This window comes from Perissodus microlepis, chromosome 11 (genome assembly GCF_051167445.1).
Source record: "Perissodus microlepis isolate ML-2025 ecotype Zambia chromosome 11, ASM5116744v1, whole genome shotgun sequence".
NCBI classification, from domain to species: Eukaryota; Metazoa; Chordata; class Actinopteri; order Cichliformes; family Cichlidae; genus Perissodus; species Perissodus microlepis.
In genome coordinates this window covers 36,309,756-36,335,624 of record NC_140471.1, presented here as the reverse complement: position 1 = coordinate 36,335,624, position 25,869 = coordinate 36,309,756, and the positions used below count along the sequence as shown (strand labels likewise).

The 25,869-nt window shown below is 45.0% G+C and overlaps 1 protein-coding gene across 1 annotated transcript in view; it reads left to right on the top strand.

The window, feature by feature from the left end:
* Positions 1-25,869, top strand: part of col6a4a (collagen, type VI, alpha 4a) — a 60,187-nt gene that overhangs the window by 7,592 nt on the left and 26,726 nt on the right. The window contains exons 2-10 of the mRNA XM_084944561.1: positions 1,318-1,389; positions 13,958-14,055; positions 15,669-16,271; positions 16,646-17,233; positions 18,574-19,143; positions 20,460-21,080; positions 21,187-21,747; positions 22,328-22,885; positions 24,096-24,674. Of these exons, the coding sequence (XP_084800687.1) occupies positions 13,980-14,055; positions 15,669-16,271; positions 16,646-17,233; positions 18,574-19,143; positions 20,460-21,080; positions 21,187-21,747; positions 22,328-22,885; positions 24,096-24,674 (4,156 nt within the window). The 5' untranslated portion in view covers positions 1,318-1,389; positions 13,958-13,979. The remainder of the gene's footprint in view (positions 1-1,317; positions 1,390-13,957; positions 14,056-15,668; positions 16,272-16,645; positions 17,234-18,573; positions 19,144-20,459; positions 21,081-21,186; positions 21,748-22,327; positions 22,886-24,095; positions 24,675-25,869) is intronic.

The window sequence follows — 25,869 nt, the reverse complement described above, 5'->3', positions numbered from 1 at the left end:
GTGCAACACACCTGAAAGAACTCCTGTTTGGATAAAACAGCATCCAAAGGTTTCAGCTGCCATGTTTTAAGGCCTCAGTTAGCATTCTAGCTGCATCATGTTAGATTTTTGTAGAAGTGAGAATTTTAATATGAGGGTGGAGTGCTCATCTATCACCTAATGCTAGCTAGCTTAATTCTCAAGCTGGGAGCGTCACACAAAAACAGGTTCCTGCTAATTAGTGTTCCGATTTTACTCTGCAAAACCGGAGCTCCGCCTTCTTGGATGGTCTGTTAGCACAGTGACCTCACAGCAGCCATGTTATGGCCCCGCCCCTCCCCGAACCTGATTCTGTTGGAGGTTTCTTCCTGTTAAAAGGGAGTTTTTCCTTCCCACTGTCGCCAAAGTGCTTGCTCATAGGGGGTCATATGATTGTTGGGTCAACCTCACAATATAAAGCAACTGTTGTTGTGATTTGAAACAGGATCCAGAGGTCCAGCTCAGGGATTTATCTGAGGTCCAGCTGCTAATGTTTCATTAGCGCCCCTGCTGCAAACCACAGGAACACCTGTGAAGTCCTTTTGGTAAACCGCTCTGCCCTAACCCTAACTGTAACGGACTTCAGCTGCTCTACAGTTTTCTGTGACTGTGCTGTTACTAGAACAACAGACATGTGACACTGTCTGTACTTTAAAATGACCGAGGAAAGGGTACTGGCACTTCAAAGAAACCTCAGAGTCGAGCACATCAAGACGAGGAAACCAAACGTTGTTTTGTTTTTGATTTGTTTGCCTTACAATCGGAACATTTGTAGCTTCCCACACATGTAAATTAGCAATGGTTTCCTTTGACAGAACATGAGGGAATACCTGCACTTCAAACAGGGCAGCTTTAATCCCAGGGCAGAGCAACATCAGTCTGATACAGCATAAAAGGTGGTTTGCAGCTGTGCAGCAACTGTATGCAGGGGAAAGCAGCTTTGATATAACATCCAGCAAAAATCTTTCAAACTGAATCCAACGAAATTCATCAGCTAATGACATCTGGAAACGAGATCAGCTGATCTCACAGCTTTGTCTGAAGTTACACGTTAGATGGCCCTTTGACCAAAGCAGAAACCAAATCTGAAGCTGTTAACTGCATGATGGAAATGTGTTGTAGACACAGCTCTGCGTGCAGCTGCAGCGCCTCATTGAACAGATGTCTAAACAAAACGAGGTTAATTAGATAAACCCAAAGTTCCTCCTGCGAGTGAGCGTTTGGCATGTCGAGGCAGCGTTACGGGTCAAGCTGCTGGTTGCTGATGCTGACTCTTCTTTGTTTGTTTTTGCGATCCAGGATCATCAGAGTCTCCTGACCACCCGTCATCCAGCTGAAGTGTCCTTGAGCCAAGCGCCGACTCTCTGCCAGGTAGTGATTTATGTTTAAAATCCTGCTTAAACGTTTAAAAAAGAAGAAGAAAAGTAACCTGGCTCAGGTGGCAGAGCAGGTCAGCCACTCGTCAGAAGGTCGGTGGTTTGATCCCAGGCTGCCTCCTGATACTATAGCGCTATACAAATACAGGCCATAGTCTCGTCACTTCTATCGTTGGCCATGAGTGTTCATAAACATGTGACAACTGTTTGGTTTCTCCTTGCACCTCCCAGCTGATTCACTGTACACATACACTGAGCACCTGAAATAAGCTGTGAAACCTTCAGTGTTTAATTAACATTTCATCACAGATGCTCGAATCTTTGTTCTTCTTCTTTGGTGCTTTAATCTCGCCTCAGAGGGATTCACCTCCTCCACTCTGGCTGCTGCGGTGACGTTTGTTGGTTTGGGAGTTTTATTGGTGGCTGAAGCTGATGTTGGGTCGTCTCTGATCCTCTGTGGTTTTCATCTGTTGTTGCTTAGTTTAAGTTGCGACAGGAAGTAATTACATAATTAGCTTTAGCTCCGGCTTTCTCCAGGATGTTACTGCAACAAATCCATAATGAGGAGTTTCCTGCAGATAACTATCGGTTTTAGTTCTGAGCTCTTTGAGTTTGCTGTTTGATTTTCTCTCACACTGGGAACATTGTCCTTAAATTCTCCCTCTGATGTTTGCTTAGCATTGCGAGCATTTTTATTTTCATGGGAGCTTTGACCAAGAATGCAAACATACAAGTCAAAAGGGGGTTTTCTCACATTAAAAAGTGCTGAAAGAGCTGCTCCAGTGTTCAAAAGGAAAACATAAAAAGCATCTGAAAATACAGAATTTAGTTTCAGTCAATTTCCAGCAACATGAAACACAGAAGGCTCCCAATGAAGAGCTCTGTCTCTGTAGCTCCTCATCACATGTCAGTGTTCATGTGGTCCTGGATTAGAACCAGGCCCGCGTGGTTCTGTGGACGGTCTTGTGGTTCTGTGGACGGTCTTGCAGTCCTCCCCTGCAACAGAAATTTAATTTCTGGTGAAATGCCTGCGTTCGAGTAAAACACAAAAATCAAATGATACTTCAGCACTTTCATGTTTTTACTGCCTGGGACAAACACATGCATTTTAAATACTAACCATTCGCCCTGAAATCCGCTGCTATGGCACTGCATCAATATCCACACCAGCCGCCTGATTCAGATCTTTGTCTTAGTGTTTACGTCTGAACTTAAAACGCACAAAGCAAAGTTGAAAACCAGCAGACAGGGAACTCAGAGCGATCGCCGCAGCGACTCTACAAACACGAACAGGTAGAAACGGAGGCTGCGGCCTGACTGCTCATCGCTCAGGCTCTGGCTGCGGGCTCGGGTCTGCATGCGCTCAGCTCTAACACCAGTCTGGGTTCTTGGCTAGCTTAGCGTTAGCATGCTGTCTGTGCAGACACTTGCAAAGACCAAAGCTGTGTTAGCAGCTTCTGTCCAATTTTACTGCCACTCTCTTGTCCTGTTGTGCAATAAAAAAAAAAGAAGTAACGTCCACATCTCCGCTCCTCAAAAGCTGTGTTGCTGTAGTGCTCCATTTTCTCCCTTCCAGGTGATTGCACAGGAAGAAAAATGTCACGGTGCGACCCAGTACCAAGACATTTTAGTTTTATTTTGTTGATTGTTGTATTTTTCTCGATGTTTCCTGTTTTATTTTGAAGGAGTCTTGTGTTCTTTGTTCAATGTATTTAGTTTCACTTCCCCTGTGCTGTCATTAGGTTCATGTCAGTTTCCTGTTACTAACATAATCACTTCCTGGTTTTGAACCACCTTCAGCACAGAGACCGAATCAGCCCAGACTCCTGCTGCTGTCTCTGGCTGCACCGACCTGATGTTTGAGCCAGTTTATGTCCTCGGTGCATTAACAATACTCCGTAATTTATGGTGTTTGTTTTCAGTGGCGACTACCATTATCAGCCCCGGTGAGAATTCTGGGAAACCACAAATATTTTTAAGTAACAGAGCTTTGGTTGGTTTCCTAACTCTGAACAAAAACATGCTGAGGGATTTTAGTTTTATGGAGTTCTCATCTTTGGACCCTCACTCCCCTCTCTTCAGGCTCCATTAACATTTGTTCAGCTTTAGAGGCACTTTCAGTAAATTAAGCTAATGCGGGACGCCTCGTCAGAGCTGCCAGACACGAGGGGGGGATTTTTTTAATGATTATAACTCTGTTGGTAACACCAGTCTGCTGGTTAGCTAACGTGTGCTTACAATGCTTCCTTTGTGTTTGTATCACTGTTACAGCTGTGCATATTTTTATTTTCACATCTCCAAACTCTCAAATAAGAGGAGAAACATGCATAAAACGAATCCCAGACGTTCGGGCTCTCGACGCAGATGTCAGCTGGTCAGGGTAGAGTAGGTGGTCAAGTCTCTGGGCCACCTGCAAGGTGATGAGCCCACTAGGAATATCCAGGCCTCGCCAGCTTTCAGAACAGAAGAAAAGGCTCGGATGAGGTGAAACAGTCGGGTTTCCTTCAGTTCAGAGTTTAAGATTCAGACACGAATACTGAGAGGCTGCAGGAAGAGCCAGAGAAAGGTCATTTGTGAGCAGAGATGGGCAGTAACGCGTTACTGTAATCCGATTACTTTTTTTGAGTAACGAGTAAAGTAAGGGATTACTATTGCAAAAACGGTAATTAGATTACCGTTACTTTCCCGTAGGAACGCTGCGTTACTGCGTTACTAAAACCGTGGTTTTTTTGCGAGAATGTCTCATGACAGTGACGTAAGCGAGTGCGACGTTCGTGACAACAGCTGTGTGCAGATCAACAGTGGATCATATATCAGTGCGGAGAGAGTATGAGCGTGCAGCGTTTAAAGCGTGGAAGTACTGACCTTACTTTGAGTTTGATTCCATAAAAAGTGACAAAAACATTAGTGTCCGTTGTGCGTGGGAAGAAAACTTCTTTTTACAGTGAAAAAACCCTAAACTTCCGAGCAAGCACCGAGTAGCTACGACGTAATGGGAAACTCACAGAGAAACTCGCGGATTCTTCCACTGACCGCTGCGGCTCACCTGCACCAGGGTAAACCTCCACCTGCCCCACTCCTGCTTTACAGGTGAAAATAGAGCAACAGGACCGCTAGTCTTTGACTTTATTTATTTTTTGCTGTGTTTTACTTGCATCTATTTGAAAGACTGTGTGTAAACACAAAAAATATTTTATTTTATGTGCTGGAATGTGCAGAAAATAGGTTTAAATGTTAAACTAATTTCTTCCAGTCAGAGAATGTTGCAGATAATTTAATGTTTGCTTGATGCATAAAGTTAAAAGATTAAAACTAATAAAACAAGTTTTAAAAAGAGACTTTTCCATTTGATTACATTTTGTATGATGGATTATGCAGAAAAAGTAGAATTGGGCTGAAAGATCTATCCTTTATCACCTATTCAGGTTGTAAATCGTGTTTTTAAAAAGTAACTAAGTAACTAATTACTCTTAAAAATAAGTAATCAGTAAAGTAACGGGATTACTTTTTGCAGAAGTAATCAGTAATTCGTTACTGATTACGTTTTTTCAATTAACTTGACCAACACTGTTTGTGAGTCAAAGCCACTTTAGTAAAAGCAGAGAGCTGAAATGAGCTGACGAGGCGAATGAATAACAAATGCATGGCACGTTTTTCTCCTCGGCTCTTTTTGAAGTGGTGAAATTTTCCCTTATAATTAAAATCTGATTTAGCAAACTGGTGCATCTGAGTTTGTACTTTAAAAATATCCTGAAGTTAACTGGTTGGATCCAGTTTGACGGACTGGTAAGAGAAATTGGCACAGATCTCAGATCTGCATTTCCACTGAAAAGCAACAGAAGGGCTGGATTTGCTCTCATTGGTCAGAATAACCAGCCCCTGGAGTTTGTAGCCATGGAAACGCCGGCTTTCCCTGCGTGAACAAACACGCTGACGGGTTTCCATGCTGAGTGAAGAACCTGAACAAGGACTGAAACCAGATATGACAGATCTGTGTGACCCGGGAATCTAAACCTCTAATAACTGATGTAAACGTCAGTGGTAGATATAAGATGAGCGGGCAGGGATTTACATTTCAGATTGTTAAAAGAAAAAGATGTTGTTTCATACTGAAAATTGTTCCTTGGAACAGAAAAAAAGACTCTTTGCTTTCCAACCAAACTTTGACTTTTTTAAATGTCTCAGAGTGCCTGCCTGACCAGTTTAGCCTGACCAGTTTAGCCAGACCAGTTTAGCCAGACCAGTTTAGCCTCCTCTATCAGAGTTAGAACAAACACAAAATGATGAACGGTGGACTCGAAGGCTCGCACACTCGCATCGCTTTGAAGACGTTTCTTGGTCGGACCTGCCTGAAGTAATTTTTCTCACCACATGAGTTCAGAGAAAAACTGCAACGATTTCTTGGAAGTCCATATTTTTCTAGATTGTGCCTGTAAGTGTGTTAACGAGCTGCTGAGTGGCTGAAACATCTGGATCGTTTCACAGGTCTCCAAAGTCCTGAACAAATCCATCACATCCATCTTTTAGCTGCCTCGGTTTTTTCATTGTTCTATTCAAAGAGTGGATTTAAAAACTGAGATGAGCCGATGCAGTTTTCCATCATCAGGGCTTTTCCTTGAACCTCACAGAGTAGACGCATAAAGATTCGTCTGCTGGTACTGAAGGTTTAAACTCCCATCAGCTGCTGAAAGCAGAGCTGAGGCTGCTTTCTGTCAGAGTTGCTCCAAACTTTGGTTTCTATACATCAGAATAACAAATTCCTGGGTTTAGATTATCCAGAGCGCAAACATCTGGCTTTCAAACATTTCTTCAATCAGGGAGGGAAGTGCATCATCCCCCCACGGGCCCCCGGGGCTCCTGGGTGTCCTGTGTGTTTGACAGAGACTTTACATCATGCAGCGGAGCTTCAAGCTGTGCATTCTTCACTCTAAACATTAAAACTGCAGTGACTCAGACTGTGCGTGTTTTTCTTTTTGAAGGTTTACGTCTTCTTCACATAAACTTTCACGTCTTCTTCTCAGCCCACCCACCTGCTGGTTGGTGCAAATGTTCCCTGATGGAGACGTGCTTAAAAAAAACACATCAGATCATCGAACAGCCAAAAGTATGCGGACATCCTGTCTATGCTCTGACTGTTCTCCTGCTCTGAGGGCGTCTGCAGGGATTTCTTCCCACCAGCTCCACGTGTCTGCATACTGACGTCATTGAGTCCACTGGCAATTTTCTTGGTTGCACTTTTACTTTGGAGGGCTGCTCAGGTATTGACCACCCAAGGGTGATTAGTGACTCATTCTAGCCATTTTTCATTTTTATTCTTCTGTAAGAACATCACTGTTTGATTTACTACTGGTCCATCCCTTGGCTCTTACTTTGAAACTTCAGTCACTGCTTCCTGTTTCCCCACTGGCTCCCTTGGTGCTGTTCTGGTGCTCCTCAGCATCATTTCCTCTGGTAATTTCTCCTTCCACATCCGCCATGTTGGCCTGCAGTTGGTGCTGCTCTGAAAGCGCTGCAACTAAGTTTAAGAATATAATCCACCCACTGTTATCATCTTCAATGCCCTGTACCAACACAGAGCAGAGCAGCTATCTGAACGCTGCTCCAACAGAGGTCGATCATCTTGTTAATAATTTTACCTCCTCACTACGTACGACTCTGGATACTGTAGCTCCAAACTAAGGTCTCTAATCAGAAGTACCTGACTCCGTGGTATAATTCTCAAACACGTAGCCTAAAGCAGATGACTCGTAATCTGGAGAGGAAATGGCGTGTCACAAATGTAGAGGATCATCATTTAGCCTGGAGAAATAGTTTGCTGCTTTATAAGAAAGCCCTCCGCAAAGCCAGAACATCTTACTATTCATCACTGATTGAAGAAAATAAGAACAACCCCAGGTTTCTCTTCAGCTCTGTAGCCAGGCTGACAAACAGTCAGAGCTCTGTTGAGCCAACCATCCCTTTAACGTTAACTAGTAATGACTTCATGAACTTCTTCACAAATAACATTTTAATCATTAGAGAAAAAATTACCAGTAATCATCCCACAGATGTAATATTATCTACAGCTACTCTTAGTACCATTGATGTTAAGTTAGACTCTTTTTCTCCAATTGATCTTTCTGAGTTAACTTCAATAATTACTTCCTCCAAACCATCAACGTGTCTTTTAGACCCCATTCCTACAAAACTGCTCAAAGAAGTCCTGCCATTGATTAATTCTTCGATCTTAAATATGATCAACCTATCTCTAATAATCGGCTATGTACCACAGGCCTTCAAGCCGGCAAACATGTCAGCTGAACACAGACTCTCAGATCTGATGAGCTGGGTCATCAGAGCAGGAGAAGCTTAAGGCTGAAGTGAGACAGTCGTCTCTGTTCAGACATGTGCTCTCAAGATGTTTAATCTGTGGAGGTCGCTAATCTCCTCCAGGGTCAGTCCTAATTGCTGCTCAGTCTTTGCCTCTTCGTGCATCCTGGCAGCTGAAAACAAACAGTGATCATTAAATTGTGTTTGTGAATTTTTAACCATGCAGTTGTTGTTGATGATGGTCGCTGTTAGACCCTCGCTTAACGATTTTAGTAGTGCTGGGAAACTCAGCCAAGTATTCCGAGCAGCCAGACTGCTTCCAGCCGGACAGGTAATCCCTGTCTGAGACCCGAAACAGTCCCGAGTCCACCTCTGCTCCTGGTGAGCGCGATGGCTGCTGGAGCCAGGAGGCGATTTAGGTTCAGTGTTGGTGGCAGGCTTCATGTTAGGCATGGAACAGGAGACATTAACTGACGGACATTTGAGCCTCATTATTTTCTTGTTTTCAGCTCTTTCTGCTCAGTGCAAACCGCCGCCCCATGTAATGTTACGCTCCATTTAGACGCTGGACCGCTCCCTGCAGAGGCATCGCAGGAGCAACAACAACAGCAGAGACAGGGAGGAAGCCCAGTGACTGTGGTGCAGAGAAAGACTCCTAGCAGTGACACGCACATCTGTGCAGCGATCTTCAGGACTGAAGCTCATATATAAATGTCACCCTCCTGTCACATTTCTACGACACACCCACAAACTCTCTCAGCATGAATGAACTGGTCTGTGATGACCTTTAACAGGTTGGTGAAATGAGACATCTAAAGACTGACAGGGACAGACGCTCTGTCTTTCTGCTCTGAGGCCTCGCCCTGCTCGCCGTTCATCGTCCATTATCTCTTCCTTTTCTCTTCACCCCAGCACAGACGTTAAAGAAGTCGCTGTGTGGTCACAGCAGAGGTGTGCGACTGTTTCAGCTGTGTGGTGTTTATTCTCTGTCTGGATGGAAGTGCAGGTTTAGCATCGGCCGTGTGCATTAGCCTGTGTTTGTTCACGGGAGCAGCTCCAGGTCCTCCTGACCGTTTCAGTGAAGCTCGTTCATGTTCTGCATCATGAAAACGCTCCTGTCTGACCAAGCGTGACGTTCAGTCTCACTTTACCTGCACGCATGTAGCTGTCGGGCCTCTCCTTTCTCCTTTTTCATTCATCGCTAAAAGACGGCTGATGAGCGTCTGATGTCTGTGACATCAGGAAACTCCACAGGAGTCACAAAGTCTTTGACCTCTATAGATTTGAAGCTATTAACGCTGTGTCAGATGCACATTTATGATGTGATTAATATAGAGCTGTTTTTGTCAGACGCCTCCTCCTCAGGACATGCAGGGACACGCTGACATTGCAGAGTCGGCATAAATCAAAAGTTCAGCCACTGCTCAGATCGATTTGCTCAGTCCAGGATTTCACTCGCTGTTTGAGGCTCTGAAAAGTACCAGGCTGAGCTTTTGCCCCATCACAGCAGTAACCCCGCTCATCCACAGGGATGTGAGGCTGGTGCTTGGAGGTGTTTCCATTGGACGTCCAGAGGATGACAACGGGCTCAGCAGCAACACCTGGAGAAACGAGCAGCCCACAATGAGTCAGACGGAGGCTGGAAAGAAGAGGTTGGGGTGGGCGTGGGTTCCAGAGCGTCCTGCAGATGCACAGCGACACTGAGCAGGTTAAAGCAGGTAAACAGTTCACTCGTATGTGAGGCGGACCATCGAAGAGGGGGGACGGCTGCTGGATTCAGGGTTTGAACTGAGCCGTCAGCTCATGTGGGCTGGCACGAGACCTCTGTGGTCAGACGGCCTTTCTTAGTTTCAGCCTCTCCAGACAGCCACGGCGAGAGGGTGGGCTCGCTCAACACGAGTCCAGTCTCAGCTCCTCTTTGACCTCCACAGCTGAGGCTTTGAGTGTGGGATTGTTGTTCGGACACAGAGTCATGTTAGAAACGTTCCAGCTTCATGCAGCTGTCCACGATGCAGCGTTCTCCTAAACGCTGCTCGGAGGGCACAAACTGTCCTCCAGCGCGCCTGCAGAGCGTCAGCTCTATAATGTCCTCATCAGCGAGGAGAACCTCCTGCATGTGTGACACCAGTTTGAACTAGAAACCATGAGGCCCTTCATTCTTTAACATCAAACATCTACGGTCCATAGAGCCAACAGGAAAGAGCCGCTCACGCTCCGAGTAAATACAGTTGGAGGTCCGTGTAATTAGAGCTGGACCTCGCTTCAATCAGCCTGTCACTGGAGCGCTGATGACCTCCACATGCTTCGCATTAGAATAACCCTCCCCCAAATCCAGCTCCACTCACAGGGCCTCGAGCATTTGGCCCGTGATTAAACACAGCTCTGAAATATGCTCGTGGGCGAACACATGTTCATACATGTAGACAGAGAGAGGGCGGTATGAGCAAAGGCCGTCCAATAAATGAAGCCCCCACAGATCCAGAGCTGCTTACTGTCACTTTTGCTGCCTGGAGGACGAAGCAGATTTATCTGCAGCACCTTGTAAAAGGTAGAGACGAGTTTGAAATCTTTATTAGCTGGAATCAGCTGGTGAAATTCACTGGAAGTGTGTGGCAGCAGGAGACGGGAGGGAAGAAGACGAGGAAGGAAACCATGACTCAGGACAGATCACTAACATATTAAACAGTTTATTCATCGGGAACTAAAAGCCAGTAAAACCTTCTGGTTTGTAGTAGCCACGCCCAAATCCTCACTCGAGTACCATCCAGGACGCACGTTAGTCAGATATGTTATTTTGGTTTGACGACACGGCTCACCTGCACGTCGTGCACGATTGTGTCGCCGTGTGAACAATTCGTCAGCGCACCAAGACGATGGTCCTCTGTCAGTAAACAACGTTCTTCGTTCTCACTGCTGTTTGTGAATCATGCGAGGATGTGCACGCCGTCCACGCCTCTGATAGAGATCTAACAAACAGGTCCGTCCCTGCTGGGACAGAGGCAGGACAAGATGGACGGCTGTGCAGCAGTAACAGCAAACACCCGAAGCTAACGAGGCTCATTAATCCCACAACTCTGATTAAAGTGCATCAGAGCAGCTCACAGCCACCTGTGTGTGGATGACCGTCCTCTCGGCGCCTCGGTGAACCCAGCCCGTTCTGCTTTGGAGAACCTCTCGGGCTCCTCCAGATTCAATTTCAATTTCAATTCAATTCAATTCAATTCAATTCAATTCAATTCAATTTTATTTATATAGCGCCAAATCACAACAAAAGTCGCCTCAAGGCGCTTCATAGATACAGAGAAAAACCCAACAATCATATGACCCCCTATGAGCAAGCACTTTGGCGACAGTGGGAAGGAAAAACTCCCTTTTAACAGGAAGAAACCTCCGGCAGAACCAGGCTCAGGGAGGGGCGGGGCCATCTGCTGTGATTGGTTGGGGTGAGAGAAGGAAGACAGGATAAAAGACATGCGGTGGAAGAGAGACAGAGGTTAATAACAGATATGATTCAATGCAGAGAGGTCTATAGATGTGATGACCTTCTGGCGTGGACCTCGGTCTTCAGATCAGCCCACAGTCAGACCAGACGGTAACGCTCGCTTTGGTCTTCTGGAGGTCGTTCGTTGCAGTATTACAGTGATCCCACAGTGTAATCCTGCCACTGCTTCCCTGTGGGACATGAACCTTTCTCCGGGTCGTCCTCGGCACACTGCAGTCTGACTTGAAGGTGTCTCTTCTGCAGAGGTTTTTGGCGGTCCGTTCCTCTGCAGGGTTCTAGCGATCGTCTCCTTTGAGACTAAGATTCTCATCTGGGCTGACTCGTTCGCTCGCTTCTTCTCGGCTCTTTAGACTCATGGATTTTTCCCCCAGAGTCTTCCAGATGTTTGCTTCCTACCTCTGCCAGGCTTCTTCTGCTCTCCGTGGCTCTCTTTGAGTTTCTTGATGATTCTTCTCGCTCCAGTGTTTGACACTTTGAAATGCTGTGATAACGTCATACATCCACCTCCTGCTGTGTGAGCATCACCAGATCTTTGTCTCAACGCCGGATCTGATTTCTTTTGTTTTTGTCCTGATGTTCTCTCAGTGACAGCTCCAACCTGTTTCGTACTGTGCCTCAGTTTGAGCTTTGTTCACAGCAGTGCTTCATGCTGTGAGTCACTTAATAAAACTGATCCTGGTGATTTTATAATTCTGTGCAAACAGAAAAAGGTTGTTTCTCGTGTTTCGAAGTGCTTTGCAGAAAAAAAGCACAAATACAAACAACGTGTTGGCAGCTTCTTTATGGTCTGATTTGCATGTAAAATTTCTGAATGTGTTTGGTTAGCATGTGGCTAAATGCATGCTAACCATGACCCAAACCTGCAACACCAGTCCGCTCCTCTCATCGTTCACTCCTCAGTGTTTGTCCTGCTCTTCTAATGATGGTAACTGAACACGGACAGATTAAATGCTGATGTTGTTTTGTTGTGAGATGATCTGAGCAGGAGTTCAGGCAGGACAGAGTTTGAAATGAGGACGTAAACAGAGAGCAGAGACTTTATGGTGGCGGGCGTGAGACAAGAAAGTAGAGAGGCAGTAAAAACCAGCAGGGAGCTCCTCTGCATCTGAAGCACCATCGTCCAGAGAACATTTAAAATATTCTCTCATTCATCCGGCCTGTGATGTGGCCAGACACTGTCTGCTGCCTACAGATCTCAGGAAATGGCGCCGTGAGGAGAGCCAGATGATGCTCTGAAGTCTTCTGGCTGCAAACACGAGAAAGAGTCTGACTCATCTGGCTGCTGAGGCTGTGGAGCTGCACGTGGAGTTATCGTGTTTGGCCCAACGACAGCAGAAACCAGCTGAGGATGTCTGAGGGGTTAGCCTGTTTTACACACACTGTATATAAAAGATGGACATAGCCACTGGTTGGTGTGGTGCTGACGGTGGATACGAGTAAGTGAAGGACACAGAAGCATTTCATTAACCTTAGAGCGTACCCCTCGATCATCTCGCTCGTCCTTTCTGCTCTAACGGGATTCGTTTCCAGAATTATCCTCATGGTTTTTAATGACATCCGACCTGAAACCAGCGACTGAGACCTCATAGTTCACTGAGCTGTCAGATCAGAAACACTTCAATACAGGAGTCGCCCCCTGCTGGACATTAGAAAGAATCCAGGTTTAACCCGCTAACAGGCTTCCCGCCTGGATGCTACGGATGCTGCTCCATCTGGATTCACAAAATGCTTTTAACTAAATTACAATTTCCTGATTCCTGCTGGCTCCTCCCCTGCCGTGTCCCTGACTCCACGGCAACGCTGAAGTTATTCAAACTGAGCGTCACATCTTATTTCCTGTCAGTGCGCTCACACGCTCCGAGTTTTAATAGTTTCCCCGTGTCTGACACTGGTTTACAGACGTCGCACAGACGTGATTGGTGACCTCGTAGTTGTCGCTCGATGATTTGTAGCTTTTATTCCGGTGCTGCGGTTCTGGTTTCACAGCACCCCGAGGAGATGAGTTCATGGCTGCGAGCAGGAATGTGTTGTTTCAATAATTATACTGAAACTTTCAACATCAGTGGGCGAGACACGCTCAGTGAACCATTTCAGCTTGATTAAAAACTGACCAATCAGGAAGCTCCATCGTCATCATTATGAGCTACATCCCACATGTCTCCGCTCAGAAGCGGGGCTGGAAGTGATTTACTTTACTGGATGCAGGAATTTTTGGATGGCTTCTTTACTGTTACGAGATTGGGAAACATCAGATAATTCCTGTCATATCTTGACAAGCAAATCCATATTTCCTGTGTGTGTGGAGGGAGGGTTCATCCTCGGCTGCAGATGCAGACTGTGGACTGTTCTCCTGATGCATGCTAGTTTTTATTTTCATGCCTTACGAACACTGTGTGCATTAATAAACAACATGTCGTCCATGCATTCATGAACAATTTATTAGACAAATCCTTCAAACCTTTATTTAAAAAATTAAAGTTACACATAATTGTCCAATAATTTAACCTGGACGATTGTAAGTATCTTAACTGGGGCTGAAATATCCCATAATTATTATCATAAATATTGTTCCTCCCCTCGTGTCTCTGCTGTGTTTCTGTCTCTGTTATATAACAAAATCCTGTTTTGGCACAAAAAGCTTCTGCAAACATCTACTCAGCCTCACGTCCCTCGTGGAGCAGATGTTTGAAGCAGCTCCCGCTGTGATGGAGCTGCTTCCAGATGTGAAACAGACTCTGTGTTTCTGTCGCAGGTACAGAGAAACCCGATCCAGCATGGAGTGGAGGCGGGCTGCTCTGGTCGGCCTCATCATGGCGGCGTGTTTCTACAGCAGCGGCGCTCAGACAACAGGTGGGTGTGATTATGCAGCTTATGGCTCCACTTCCTGCGTCCTGGTGAAAGTATGACATCAGTGAAAGCTGTTTATACCATCCATACACTGACACACACACACACACACACACACACACAGGTAAGTTTTGAAGTTCACACACGGAGCACTAACCCTGCACAGGAATGTGTTTGCAGCTGAGCACGTGCACACGCACAATTAACAAGCTCACAGACGCACAAACACAAAGCTTCGACTGGTGTCTGGTTGCATAAAACATTTTCCTTCTTAGGTCTCAGACTCCAGATTAAAACTTCCTCCACTGATCCTGTTGTTCCAGCATCGCTGCCACACAGAAACATTTAGTATCTGTTTAACCACAAATTACTTCTCCAACATTATGTCGAGCTGGACGTTTAGGTGCAGTCCGTGGTCGCTGTCAGTAATTAAACTAATACATAAGTTATCCCTGAAAAATGTAGCATTAACTTGTGGATCATGACTGGAAATAAAAAAGCAGATTGAAGTTAGCAGCGTGTAGCCAGGAAATGTGATTCGTCAGCAGTGCTGAGACGTCTGCAAAAGGGATGAAGTCCCCTAGAAGACAGAATACATGTGTGTGAATGAGAGGGGGCAGGTGAACATGCAGGAGCAGAAATGGTGAAGGTTTAACATCCACAGGACAGAGTGCAGGCAGGGTGGAGCGGGTGGAGGCAAATGTGACTGAAGGATAGCAGCAAGAGTGAAAGGGAAGGTTCAAGGATGGAGGTGAGACTTGGTTGGAGACAGTGGGGCTGAGCTGAAGGTGTTCAGTGAGCAGGATGGAGGGAGGGTGGAGAATGAAGATGCAGCTGCAGGCAGGAGAAGAGGAAGACGCTGGGATAGGTTGAGGTGGATGCAGATGATCCACTGTGAGCAGCAGAGAGAAGGAAGGCCCGGTGCGTGGCTCTAATTGGCTCCTCGGGGTGTGTCCCTGGTTCTTCTCCACACGCCCGTTTTACCATAATCAAGCTGCTGATGAGGGAGCAGTTTTCTTTCAGTGTCCAGCAGCTGTACTTTAAAAAGGACCTCTGTAAAAATAGATTTGACTCCCTCTTATTAACCAACAGTATCTATTAAAAATGGGTGAACCTGACCTGCAGTGCTGTCATTGGGCCTTTGCTGCATTACAACTGGAGCACGCTCACGTTTAACGTGTTCAAGGTGTTTCTGAGACGGCCCTGAATTATTAGGGTTAGTGTGGAAATGTTTTTGCAACCAGGCACATGAATGAGATGCGAGGGTTAAAGGTCGGGGTTTCGTTAGCAGTCAGGTAACTGCTAACGAAAGCAAAGCTTTCTGAAGGCAACGAACACCAGCTGTAAGCCACACGCCTCTTTTTCTCATTTTCCTCACGCTTTTCCACCCTGAAGGTAAGTGCTGTCAGCAAGCATCCCTGCTCCAGTCCAGAGGCTTTTCACGAGCCGGCGGCAACATGCCCATTTTTCTTTTCCAGCAGTCACATGGCACAGCCCACCTCTGTTGTCTATAAGCCACGCTGACACCTCACGCTGCCAAACGTCCTCAGATACTGAGAGATTTCCTTTTAGCGTCCAGCAGTTCCTCTCCGTGACTTAAAGACCATTCCTCTTAGTCTGTACCGAAGAGGCCGTGGCAGACATCGTCTTCCTGGTCGATGGCTCGTGGAGCATCGGCGCCGAGAACTTCGAGCAGATCCGCCAGTTTCTGTTCACGCTGATCAATAGCTTTGATGTCAGCCCTGATCACGTCCGCATCGGCCTTGTCCAGTACAGTGACAATCCACTCACAGAGTTTCTGCTCAACACCTTTGAGAACAAGGAGGACATCCTCAACAACATCATCAAACTGCCTTACAGGGGGGGCGGCACCATGACCGGTAAAGGCTTGGAATTCATGTTGAACGAACACTTTGTGGGGAAAGCTGGAAGCCGAGCTGCGCAGAAAGTGCCGCAAATTGCTGTGGTGATCACTGATGGCAAATCCCAAGACGATGTAGAGTCTCATGCTAAGAACCTGAGGAGCAGAGGGATTGTTTTGTATGCAATTGGTATCAAAGATGCAGATGCAAGCCAGCTGAGGGAGATTGCAAATGACAATCAGCATGTTTACAGTGTGTCAGATTTTGCAGCACTGCAGGGAATTTCTCAGAACATCATCCAGACGTTATGCACAACTGTAGAAGAAGCCAAACGACAACTCCTGCAACTGTCTCCAGGTAAACCCCAAAAGCTTGATACTGTTCATCTGGACATGGTGTTTTCAGAACGTTTGGTCACTCATCCAGGTGACTTCATCAGTCTCAGCTGACTGCAGGTTTCCCCAACCTCATAAACAGTGCATTTGCACGATGACTGACACCAGCCCGCTGACTAACAATGGGCTGTGAGGTCAGGTTCATCATCATAAACATGCAAACTGTCGTCTCAAGGTAAAATAAGTCTGAGTAGAAAAGTGCTATATAAGAACCAGTCCATTGACCATTTATTAAATATAAAACCGGGAAAGCCCAAAGTTTTTATCTTTCTCGAGAAATGTAGGTTTCACTGACTTTCCCCTCGTGTTCCTGACTTTCTTCTTCTTCTTTTCCAGAATGTGCCAGAGCCACCGTGGCAGACATCGTCTTCCTGGTTGACAGCTCATCTAGCATTGGCGTTGATAACTTTGAGGAAATTAGGCAGTTTCTCCGAAGTTTCATTTTAGGCCTTGACATCGGCCCTGACAAAATTCGGATTGGCTTGGCTCAGTATAGCGACGAGACCTACCAGGAGTTTCTGCTGAAAGATCACATGGACAAGGATTCTCTGCTGGCCGAAGTCGATCAGTTTCCATATCGAACAGGAGGCACAGAAACAGGAAAGGCCATTGACTTCCTGCAGTCAGTGTACTTCACTCAGGAGGCAGGGAGCCGGGCGAGCCAGCGAGTTCCTCAGTTTGCTGTAGTCATCACAGACGGGGACTCCACGGATGACGTAGTCGAGCCCGCCAAGCGCCTGCGCGATCAAGGAGTTATCATATTTGGCATTGGGGTGGGAGATGTTAACCAGCGGGAGCTCGAGTCTATCGTAAACCTACCTGCACACCACTTCCTTTACACTATCGATAGCTACCAGGCTCTACAGCGGCTAACAGACAGTCTGCTGCAAACTGTATGCATCTCCGTGGAGAGTCGGAGTCAAGGTGAGACAAAGAAAACGTCCTTACAGAATTGTTTATTATAAGAGAAGGAAATAAATACCTGAATGCTGCTTATTTTTATTTTCACTGGTCAGGGATTTAAAATGTAACTGCGTCAGAGGATTTCTGCTCAGTTTGCATTAATAGCAATCGGGGAACGTATCAGCTGATCATTTAGAGATGTTAGTCGAGTTACCCTGCAGCGGAACCCCTGAAGGCTTTTCTCATCCACCACTCAATGTGTATGAAACAGATACGTTCTTTGCTTTAAAGCGAATAGAAAGAAAACCCCCGACAGTCAAAGACAACATTTTTTCAGTGTATTTCAACAAATATCACCCCTCGTTCAAACGTGATTGGTCAGTAGCACGTGGACTCTAAAACGTTAGATTTTCTGACATTCTTAATTCAGTCTTTATTATTTATTATAATTTAAGAAATTAGGTTGCTTAAGTTACACTTCCTTATTTTTAATGACATTATGACCAGTTTTTCTTTTTTTTTTAACTGGTTAACCATCACTGCTGACTATAACTTCTTTAGGGTAAACTTCACGGACCATTGTCCAGCCTTGCTGGAGCCCATTGCAGCATAACTAAGGGAGGATCCAGCGTCACCTGGTCCAGCCCTAACTATATGCTTTAGCAAAAAGGAAAGTTTGAAGCCTAATCTTGAAAGTAGAGATAGTTTCTGTCTCCTGAATCCAAACTGGAAGCTGGTTCCACAGAAGAGGGGCCTGAAAACTGAAGGCTCTGCCTCCCATTCTACTTTTAAATACTCTAGGAACAACAAGTAGGCCTGCAGAGCGAGAGCGAAGTGCTCTAATAGGGTGATATGGTACTACAAGGTCATTAAGATAAGATGGGGCCTGATTATTTAAGACCTTGTATGTGAGGAGCAGGATTTTGAATTCTGGATTTAACAGGAAGCCAATGAAGGGAAGCCAAAACAGGAGAAATCTGCTCTCTCTTTCTAGTCCCTGTCAGGATATTAATATAGCACGTAAGTTAGTACCCTAATATGGAGAATATGATCCGTCGTGCTGTGTCCTCTCTGAGTGGTTTTGGAAAAAACACAAAAAAGGAAATTAGAAGCAACAAATGCATCGCTCTGAGACAGCGTGTGTCCAGTTTTAAAAATATTGTGCAGATGAAAGAGAATCGTGCCATCCAGGGCAGGGTTGTGGTTACAAACTGAAATTAAAACTGGGATTTAAAAAACAACAGTTTTCGTTAGTTAGAAAATTCCAAACCTCTGTCTTTTAGACCTGCAGGTAGTTTAATTTCATATAAATGGAAATGCATATAATAATAGTGAAGGACTGTTTTCTTCTTAATTTACAGCCTTGGCAGAAAAGTTTGCAGACATTTTCTTCCTGGTGGACAGTGGCATCAGCCAAACAGATTTCCAGCAGGTCAGAAACATCCTGGTCCGACTGGTCAATCAACTCAACATTGGAGCTTCTGGCTACCGTCTCGGACTGGCCCAGTACAGTACGGATACCAAAGTGGAGTTTCTCCTTAATGCTTTCCAAACCAAAGAGGTGGCGCTCACTGGTGTAAGGTCCTTCCGCCTGAGCCGACTTCAGCCCAATCAGCCACGCTACCTGGGCAGTGCACTGGAGTACGCCAGCTCTAATTTCTTCACGAATGAATCAGGAAGTCGGGCATCCCAAGGCTTCCGACAGTTTCTGGTTGTTCTAAGTGGAAAAGACTCAGATGATCCAGTTTTTAAGCAGACACGTCTGATCAAATCACTAGGCGTAACTATCGTGGGAGTGAGCCTCGGTGCATCAATGGACGAAATGCGTGTAATAGCCACGGCGCCGTACGTGTACGAGTCTACCCTCAATGTAGTGCCCACGCTAAAGACCGTTTTTGAAAGAGAGGAAGAGGAGATCACTCTCACTCAAGGTGAAAAGTCTTTACTTTCATTATTGTTGTCATCAGTCATAAAATCAACTCCTGTGCATGTTTGAAAAAGGTTATTCACAAAAGAACAGTCACGTAAATTACCTGTTTTATTACCTTTAATCTTGATGATAAACTTATCCTGCTGGAAACGCCAGCCAGCATGCTGTGGCGAGAACATCTGAGATGTCTTCATGCTTCCATATTTTCACCCCAGGACATCAAATATTTTAACATTTATTTTTACTTTCACGTTTTCAGTCTGTTAGATGCAGATTGACCTTCCCTGCAGAGAAATCACAGCCTTCTAGTCAGATGAAGTCTATGTTGTTGTGAGAAAGTCACAGTTTTATCATATGCTAGCTTTAGACAGTGCAAACACAAGGTGACGGTTTGTGTTAAATGTACCACTTCACAGCATAAATGTGTTTATTAGTTGCATTTAAATGTGACAGTCATTCATGAGTGGAAAGCCAGCCTGTATGGGTGGTAAGAGACAACTGTTGCTAGCTTCACGGGCAGTAGAACCGACATCATTGAGATATATTTAACCGAAACTCTGTTACACTTCAACATCATCAAAACGCTTGAAATGCTAGTGTCACTTCTCAATTCAATTCAATTCAATTCAACTTTATTTATATAGCGCCAAATCACAACAAAAGTCGCCTCAAGGCGCTTCATAGATACAGAGAAAAACCCAACAATCATATGACCCCCTATGAGCAAGCACTTTGGCGACAGTGGGAAGGAAAAACTCCCTTTTAACAGGAAGAAACCTCCGGCAGAACCAGGCTCAGGGAGGGGCGGGGCCATCTGCTGTGATTGGTTGGGGTGAGAGAAGGAAGACAGGACAGGATTCTCAGCATGTAGTGGGTGTCCCACTGTGACTGCCTACATGAGTTATTAAAACAAATAACATGGAACTGTTTGTTCTAATGATCCTCGACAGTATATGTGGACTAATTCTTTAGTTTGATTGCGGAATATGAGGGCAATACAGAAACAGGCACCCTGGATGGGAAACCTCTACCTTTATTAGCTGTCACGTACCTGGAATTCTGTGCCAAAGAAACAACATCCAACCAAATGACCTACTAGCAGCACATATTTAACCCTGATTCCAAAAAGTGTGATGCTGTGTACTGAGATGTGAGATTGTATTCTGCTGTTATTCCCATTTTGTACAGCATCCCAACCTTTGTGGAACTGGGGTGAAGCTGCACATTAACAAAAAGTAAAAAGAATTAGTGTGGTGTCATCGTCACATCCTGAATCAGAATGCTTGAGTGATAACGAGATTATGATTCCCTTTACAGACTGCAAAGCAGCCAAACTGGCGGACTTCGTCTTCATCGTGGACGAGTCGGGAAGCATCGGCTCTGAGAACTTCGACCTGGTGCGCTCTTTCCTGCTGTCCATTGTCAGCGGCTTTGACGTCGGTGACAAGAGAGTTCGGGTGGGTATCGTTACGTACAGCGACCGAGCCACAGCGCTGGTCTACCTCAACAGCTTTAATGAAACGGACAGTTTGCTGAATTTCATCAAAATCCTGCCTTATCACGGAGGTGGTACAAACACCGGAGCTGCCCTCGACTTCACTCGCGAAAATATTTTCACCGAGGACGCTGGAAGCAGGAAAGATAAGGGCGTTCAGCAGGTGGCGGTCGTGATCACAGACGGTGAATCGCAGGATAACGTGACCGAGGCGGCAGCTGCTCTCCGCCGCGCTGGCATCACCGTTTACGCTGTAGGAGTCCAAAATGCCAACGAGGCTGAACTGAACCAGATAGCGTCTCACCCCCCCAACAAGCACGTGTTCATAGTGGACACTTTTGACAAGCTGAAAGGTCTGAAGAAGAACCTGCAGAAGACTCTTTGCTATAACATCATTCACCAGGCGGTCTCAGTCAGCACAAGAAGAGCTGGCATCAAAGAAGGTGTGGACCAGCATGTTCTTACACTTTCATGACTTAACTTGAACATCATGACTTTTTTAACAAATTTAAAGGTGCAAAACTCCGAATGTTTGCTTTTCCTTTCCAGGCTGCGTGCAGACCGATGAAGCAGACATGTTCTTCCTGATCGACCACTCGGGAAGCATTCACCCCACTGACTTCTATGACATGAAGAAGTTCATCATTGAGTTTATTAATACCTTCCGTATCGGGCCTCAGCATGTCCGAATGGGCGTTGCCAAATACGCAGATTCGCCAAACCTGGAATTTGATCTGACCGATTACACAGATGCATCCACGCTGGAGAAAGCTGTGGAGGAAATTAGTCAAGTAGGCGGCGGCACACAGACGGGGCAGGCCCTGGAATTCATGAGTCCACACTTTGAGAGAGCTGTGGTCACTCGTGGTCACAAAGTCCCCGAGTTCCTGGTGGTCATCACGGATGGAAAATCTCAGGATAAGGTCAAGCTTCCAGCAGAGCGACTGAGGAAGCAGGGTGTCATTGTCTACGCCATTGGGGTGAAAGACGCCGACGTGCCTGAGCTGGAAGAGATTTCCGGTGACCCCAAGAGGACTTTCTTTGTCAATAATTTTGATGCCTTAAAGCCGATCAAAGATGAAATCATCACAGATATCTGTTCTACTGACGGTGAGGGGAAATGAACCACACTCATGTTACAAATGCATGTCTAGAAGTTACAAGCAGCACATACTGCAGATGCATTTTTTTAATTTTCAGTGTTTAAGTCGTTGTATATCTCATTGGGTTTAAGTTTAATGAAAAGAGCCGTATAAAACTGCCATATTCAGCCTTAAACCAGTAGTTAAGAGTAGAATGAAACTGAAATAAGCAAAAGGAAAGGAGAACAGATTTTACTGATGACATAAATCGTTGGATATCAGGGAGTTCGTCACCTTAACAGAAATGAGTTTTTACACTGAGAAAGACACTGTTTTAAGTGTTAGCATAAAATACTGAATTAATATGCATGAAATTGTCGTACTTATCAAATGCCACCAGATGAATAAGATAAACGTGAGCAAATATTAGCCAAAATGTTTCTATACATAGAGACAGATATATAGATATAATATGCTGCACATGGTCATAGAAGGCTGGAGAGGACAAGAGCCATTCAACACAGGACACCTTTGTTTCTTGAAACAGGGTAATTATTATTTAACATACAAGCAGCGATGCTAACATGGATGTGCTACTCTGCCTACAGTTTGTAAAGATATACCAGGCGACCTCGTCTTCTTGATTGACAGCTCTGGAAGCATCTATCCCGAAGACTACACAAAAATGAAAGAGTTCATGAAATCGGTCATTAGGAAGTCCATCATTGGGAAGAATGAGGTGCACGTAGGTGTCATGCAGTTCAGCACTGTCCAAAGACTCGAGTTCCCACTCAACGTCCACTACAGCAAAGAAGAAATGTCGACAGCCATCGATAGCATGGAGCAGATGGGTGAAGGCACGTACACGGGCAAAGCCATAAGAGAAGTATCTCAGTATTTTGATGCAGCCAGAGGAGGACGGCCCAGCCTGAGGCAGAGGCTAGTGGTCATAACAGATGGCGAGGCCCAAGATGCAGTTAAACGCCCCGCTGAAGCTCTGAGGGCCAAAGGAGTGGTGGTCTACGCCATTGGAGTGGTGGACGCCAACACCACCCAGCTGCTTGAGATCAGTGGATCCCCAGATAGGATGTATGCTGAGAGGGACTTTGATGCTTTGAGGGACTTGGAGAGTCAAGTGGCTTTGGAGCTCTGTGATCCGGAGAGAGGTGAGAGGAGACTGGGACCAACCCGAAACATGAACTATATCCTCGTTTTTGTAAATATAAAAATCTTTACAGTTTGCAGTCTAGTGCCAGGCAGCAGGGATGAGATCATTCAAGTCTGAGGCTTCTTACTTTAACAGTTAATTCAGTATTCTGCCAGATAATGGGCTCCTTGCTGTAATGAGAAGGATCCTGTTCTGTAATATGCGTTTGTGTAAAGACAGGAAAGATTTTGTCATTCGTCCACTCATCTTTCCAAGGAGGAAAGGACTCCTCTTTGAATACATATTTGTTGAGTCCCACATTAAAAGGGTCCTCTGTTTTTCAGACCTGTGTAACATGAGAACTACAGTATTATAATCAGGTCAATGTGGTGGTTAGGAATGAATTCAATTTTATTCATACAGCACCAAATCACAACATCAGTCGGCTCACGGTGCTTTATATTGTAAGGTAGACCCTACAATAATACATACAGAGAAAAACCCAACAATCATATGACCCCCTATGAGCAGCACTTTGGCGACAGCGGGAAGGAAAAACTCCCTTTTAACAGGAAGAAACCTCCGGCAGAACCAGGCTCAGGGAGGGGCGGGGCCATCTGCTGTGATTGGTTGGGGAGAGAGAAGGAAGACAGGATAAAGACATGCTGTGGAAGAGAGACAGAGATGATTTTAGCAGCATTATAGATTAGCGGGGAACTTCTGGAGCAGATCAGGGACTTTCTGTTTGGGTGTTTGCATCTGCTTGCAGCTTTCTTTCAGTGGCTCCAGTTTCTTCCACCATTAAAACCTATTGTGGTACATCAACCCTACATGATAAAGAGATCCTCGTACACCTTCACTTTAATATTTTAACCTCCTAGGACTTGACGTCCACATATGTGGACATCACATTTTGGGTTTTCTAGACCACAATACTTAATATTTTTCTACAAGGGCCTAATATCCACTTACGAGGACATTACACTGCTCTATAAAAATTAAAAACGAATATCATTCTTCTCAGAAACAAAAAATAGGTAAAAAGAAAAAAAAATCTGGTAATTCTTTGTTTTTTTACATTCATCGGGTCTTAATCAGCCCAAATAGCAAAGAGAAATTAAAAATGCATGCCATGAAAGGGTTTGGGTCTTAGGAGGTTTTAAAGAGCTGTTCCTTGACGTTCCTGCTCCCATTCCCTCTGACCAAACATTTGTGCTTTTTACCACCAGAATGCAAGAAGACAGAAAGAGCTGACATCATTTTCTTGGTGGACGGCTCCACAAGCATAACCCTGAAAAAGTTTCAAAGCATGCAGAAGTTCATGCAGTCGATGGTGAACCAAACCACAGTTGGCAAAGACCTGACCCGCTTCGGTGTCATCCTCTACGCGAATGAACCCAAGTCTATTTTCACTCTCAATCAGTTCAGCTCCAAGCAGGAGGTTTCCCAGGCCATTATGACTCTCAAATCCCCGTATGGAGACACGTACACTGGCAAAGCTTTGAAATATGCTCTACAGTTCTTTGATGCTAAATATGGTGGACGGGCAGAGCTGCAGGTGCCTCAGATCCTCATGGTAATTACCGATGGCGATGCTACTGACCCACACAGTCTGAATGAACCATCTGCGGCTCTGAGAAACAAAGGGGTCACTGTCTTCAGTATTGGAGTGGAAGGAGCCAACAAGAAACAGCTGGAGGTCATGGCTGGTCAAGATAAAGCCAGAGTTTTTTACGTGGATAACTTTGATGCCCTGGAAAAACTCTACAAAAACATCACGCAAGTCCTGTGCAACTCCACCAAACCAGGTAAGCAACTAAACTTCTAATTACATCAGGCAAAAGAAAATGGATTTGCAAGGATACAATAAATGATTATACTAACAGCACATTTCTGAATTTCAGACTTGACGTAAATAATCCTCAAATTGATTGAGAAGAAGCGTTTTAAAACACGATTCTTCCCACATCATTGTAAGAAAAGCAAGCAGGAAGATTTTATATTGGCAACAGTAAATTCAGAAGTTTTCTGGGTTTTTTACACTCATTAGTTCAGATATTTCTACAGTCAGTACAGCATACTGGATGTCTTTAAACACCAACATGACACTGATAAATCTGTGATTAGCAAAGGCTCACAAACATCTGACCGAAGTTTGGAAAACAAAGTGGATCACTTTATAGCTTTATAGCACTTGTTTCCACAGCCTGTATGGGAGCATCCCACAGATGCTAATTAGTGCATAATAAAGTGCCCAAATTTCACTCAGCAAAACTGGAGCTCAGATTTCTTGATAAGTCTGTTAGTACTATGAACCTAACAGCAGCAATATTATTGGTTGGTACACTGTTGCATTAAAAATGCTGCAGTTCAAAGAATTAGCTGTTAAATTCAATTTTATTTATATAGCGCCAAATCACAACAACAGTCACCTCAAGGCGCTTTATATTTGTACAGTAAAAGACGTCAAAGATGCTATCCCCCTAATAATGCAAATAATAATGCAAATTACCTTCTTAATAATACCTAAAGGCCCATGTGTCACAATCAGCGGGGCTGACTGTGTGTAGAGTGAAAGGTGGACCCAAAACGAAACAAAACGTGACTTGAATAACCAAACACGAGCCGTTTATTGAGGCTGGCAAGGCTAACAATAAACTAAACTGGGTGAGCTAAATTAAATAAAAGCCTACAACAGGAACATGGCCCTGACCTGAAAACTTGACATGAACTCTTGGCCTACAAAGCAAACGATCTGACAATGACACCCTGAAAACAGAGGACTTAAATACACAGGAGGAAATTAAGGGAAGTGGGAACACATGGGCGAACAGCTGACTGACAGGCTAATGACAGGACAGGGGAAGTGAAACTAAATACAATGAACAAAGAACACACAACTCCTTCAAAATAAAACAGGAAACATGAGACACAGACATGACAATACAAACTTGATAACGTAAGACATGCAGCATGAAACACAAAGGGTGAGGGAATACAGGG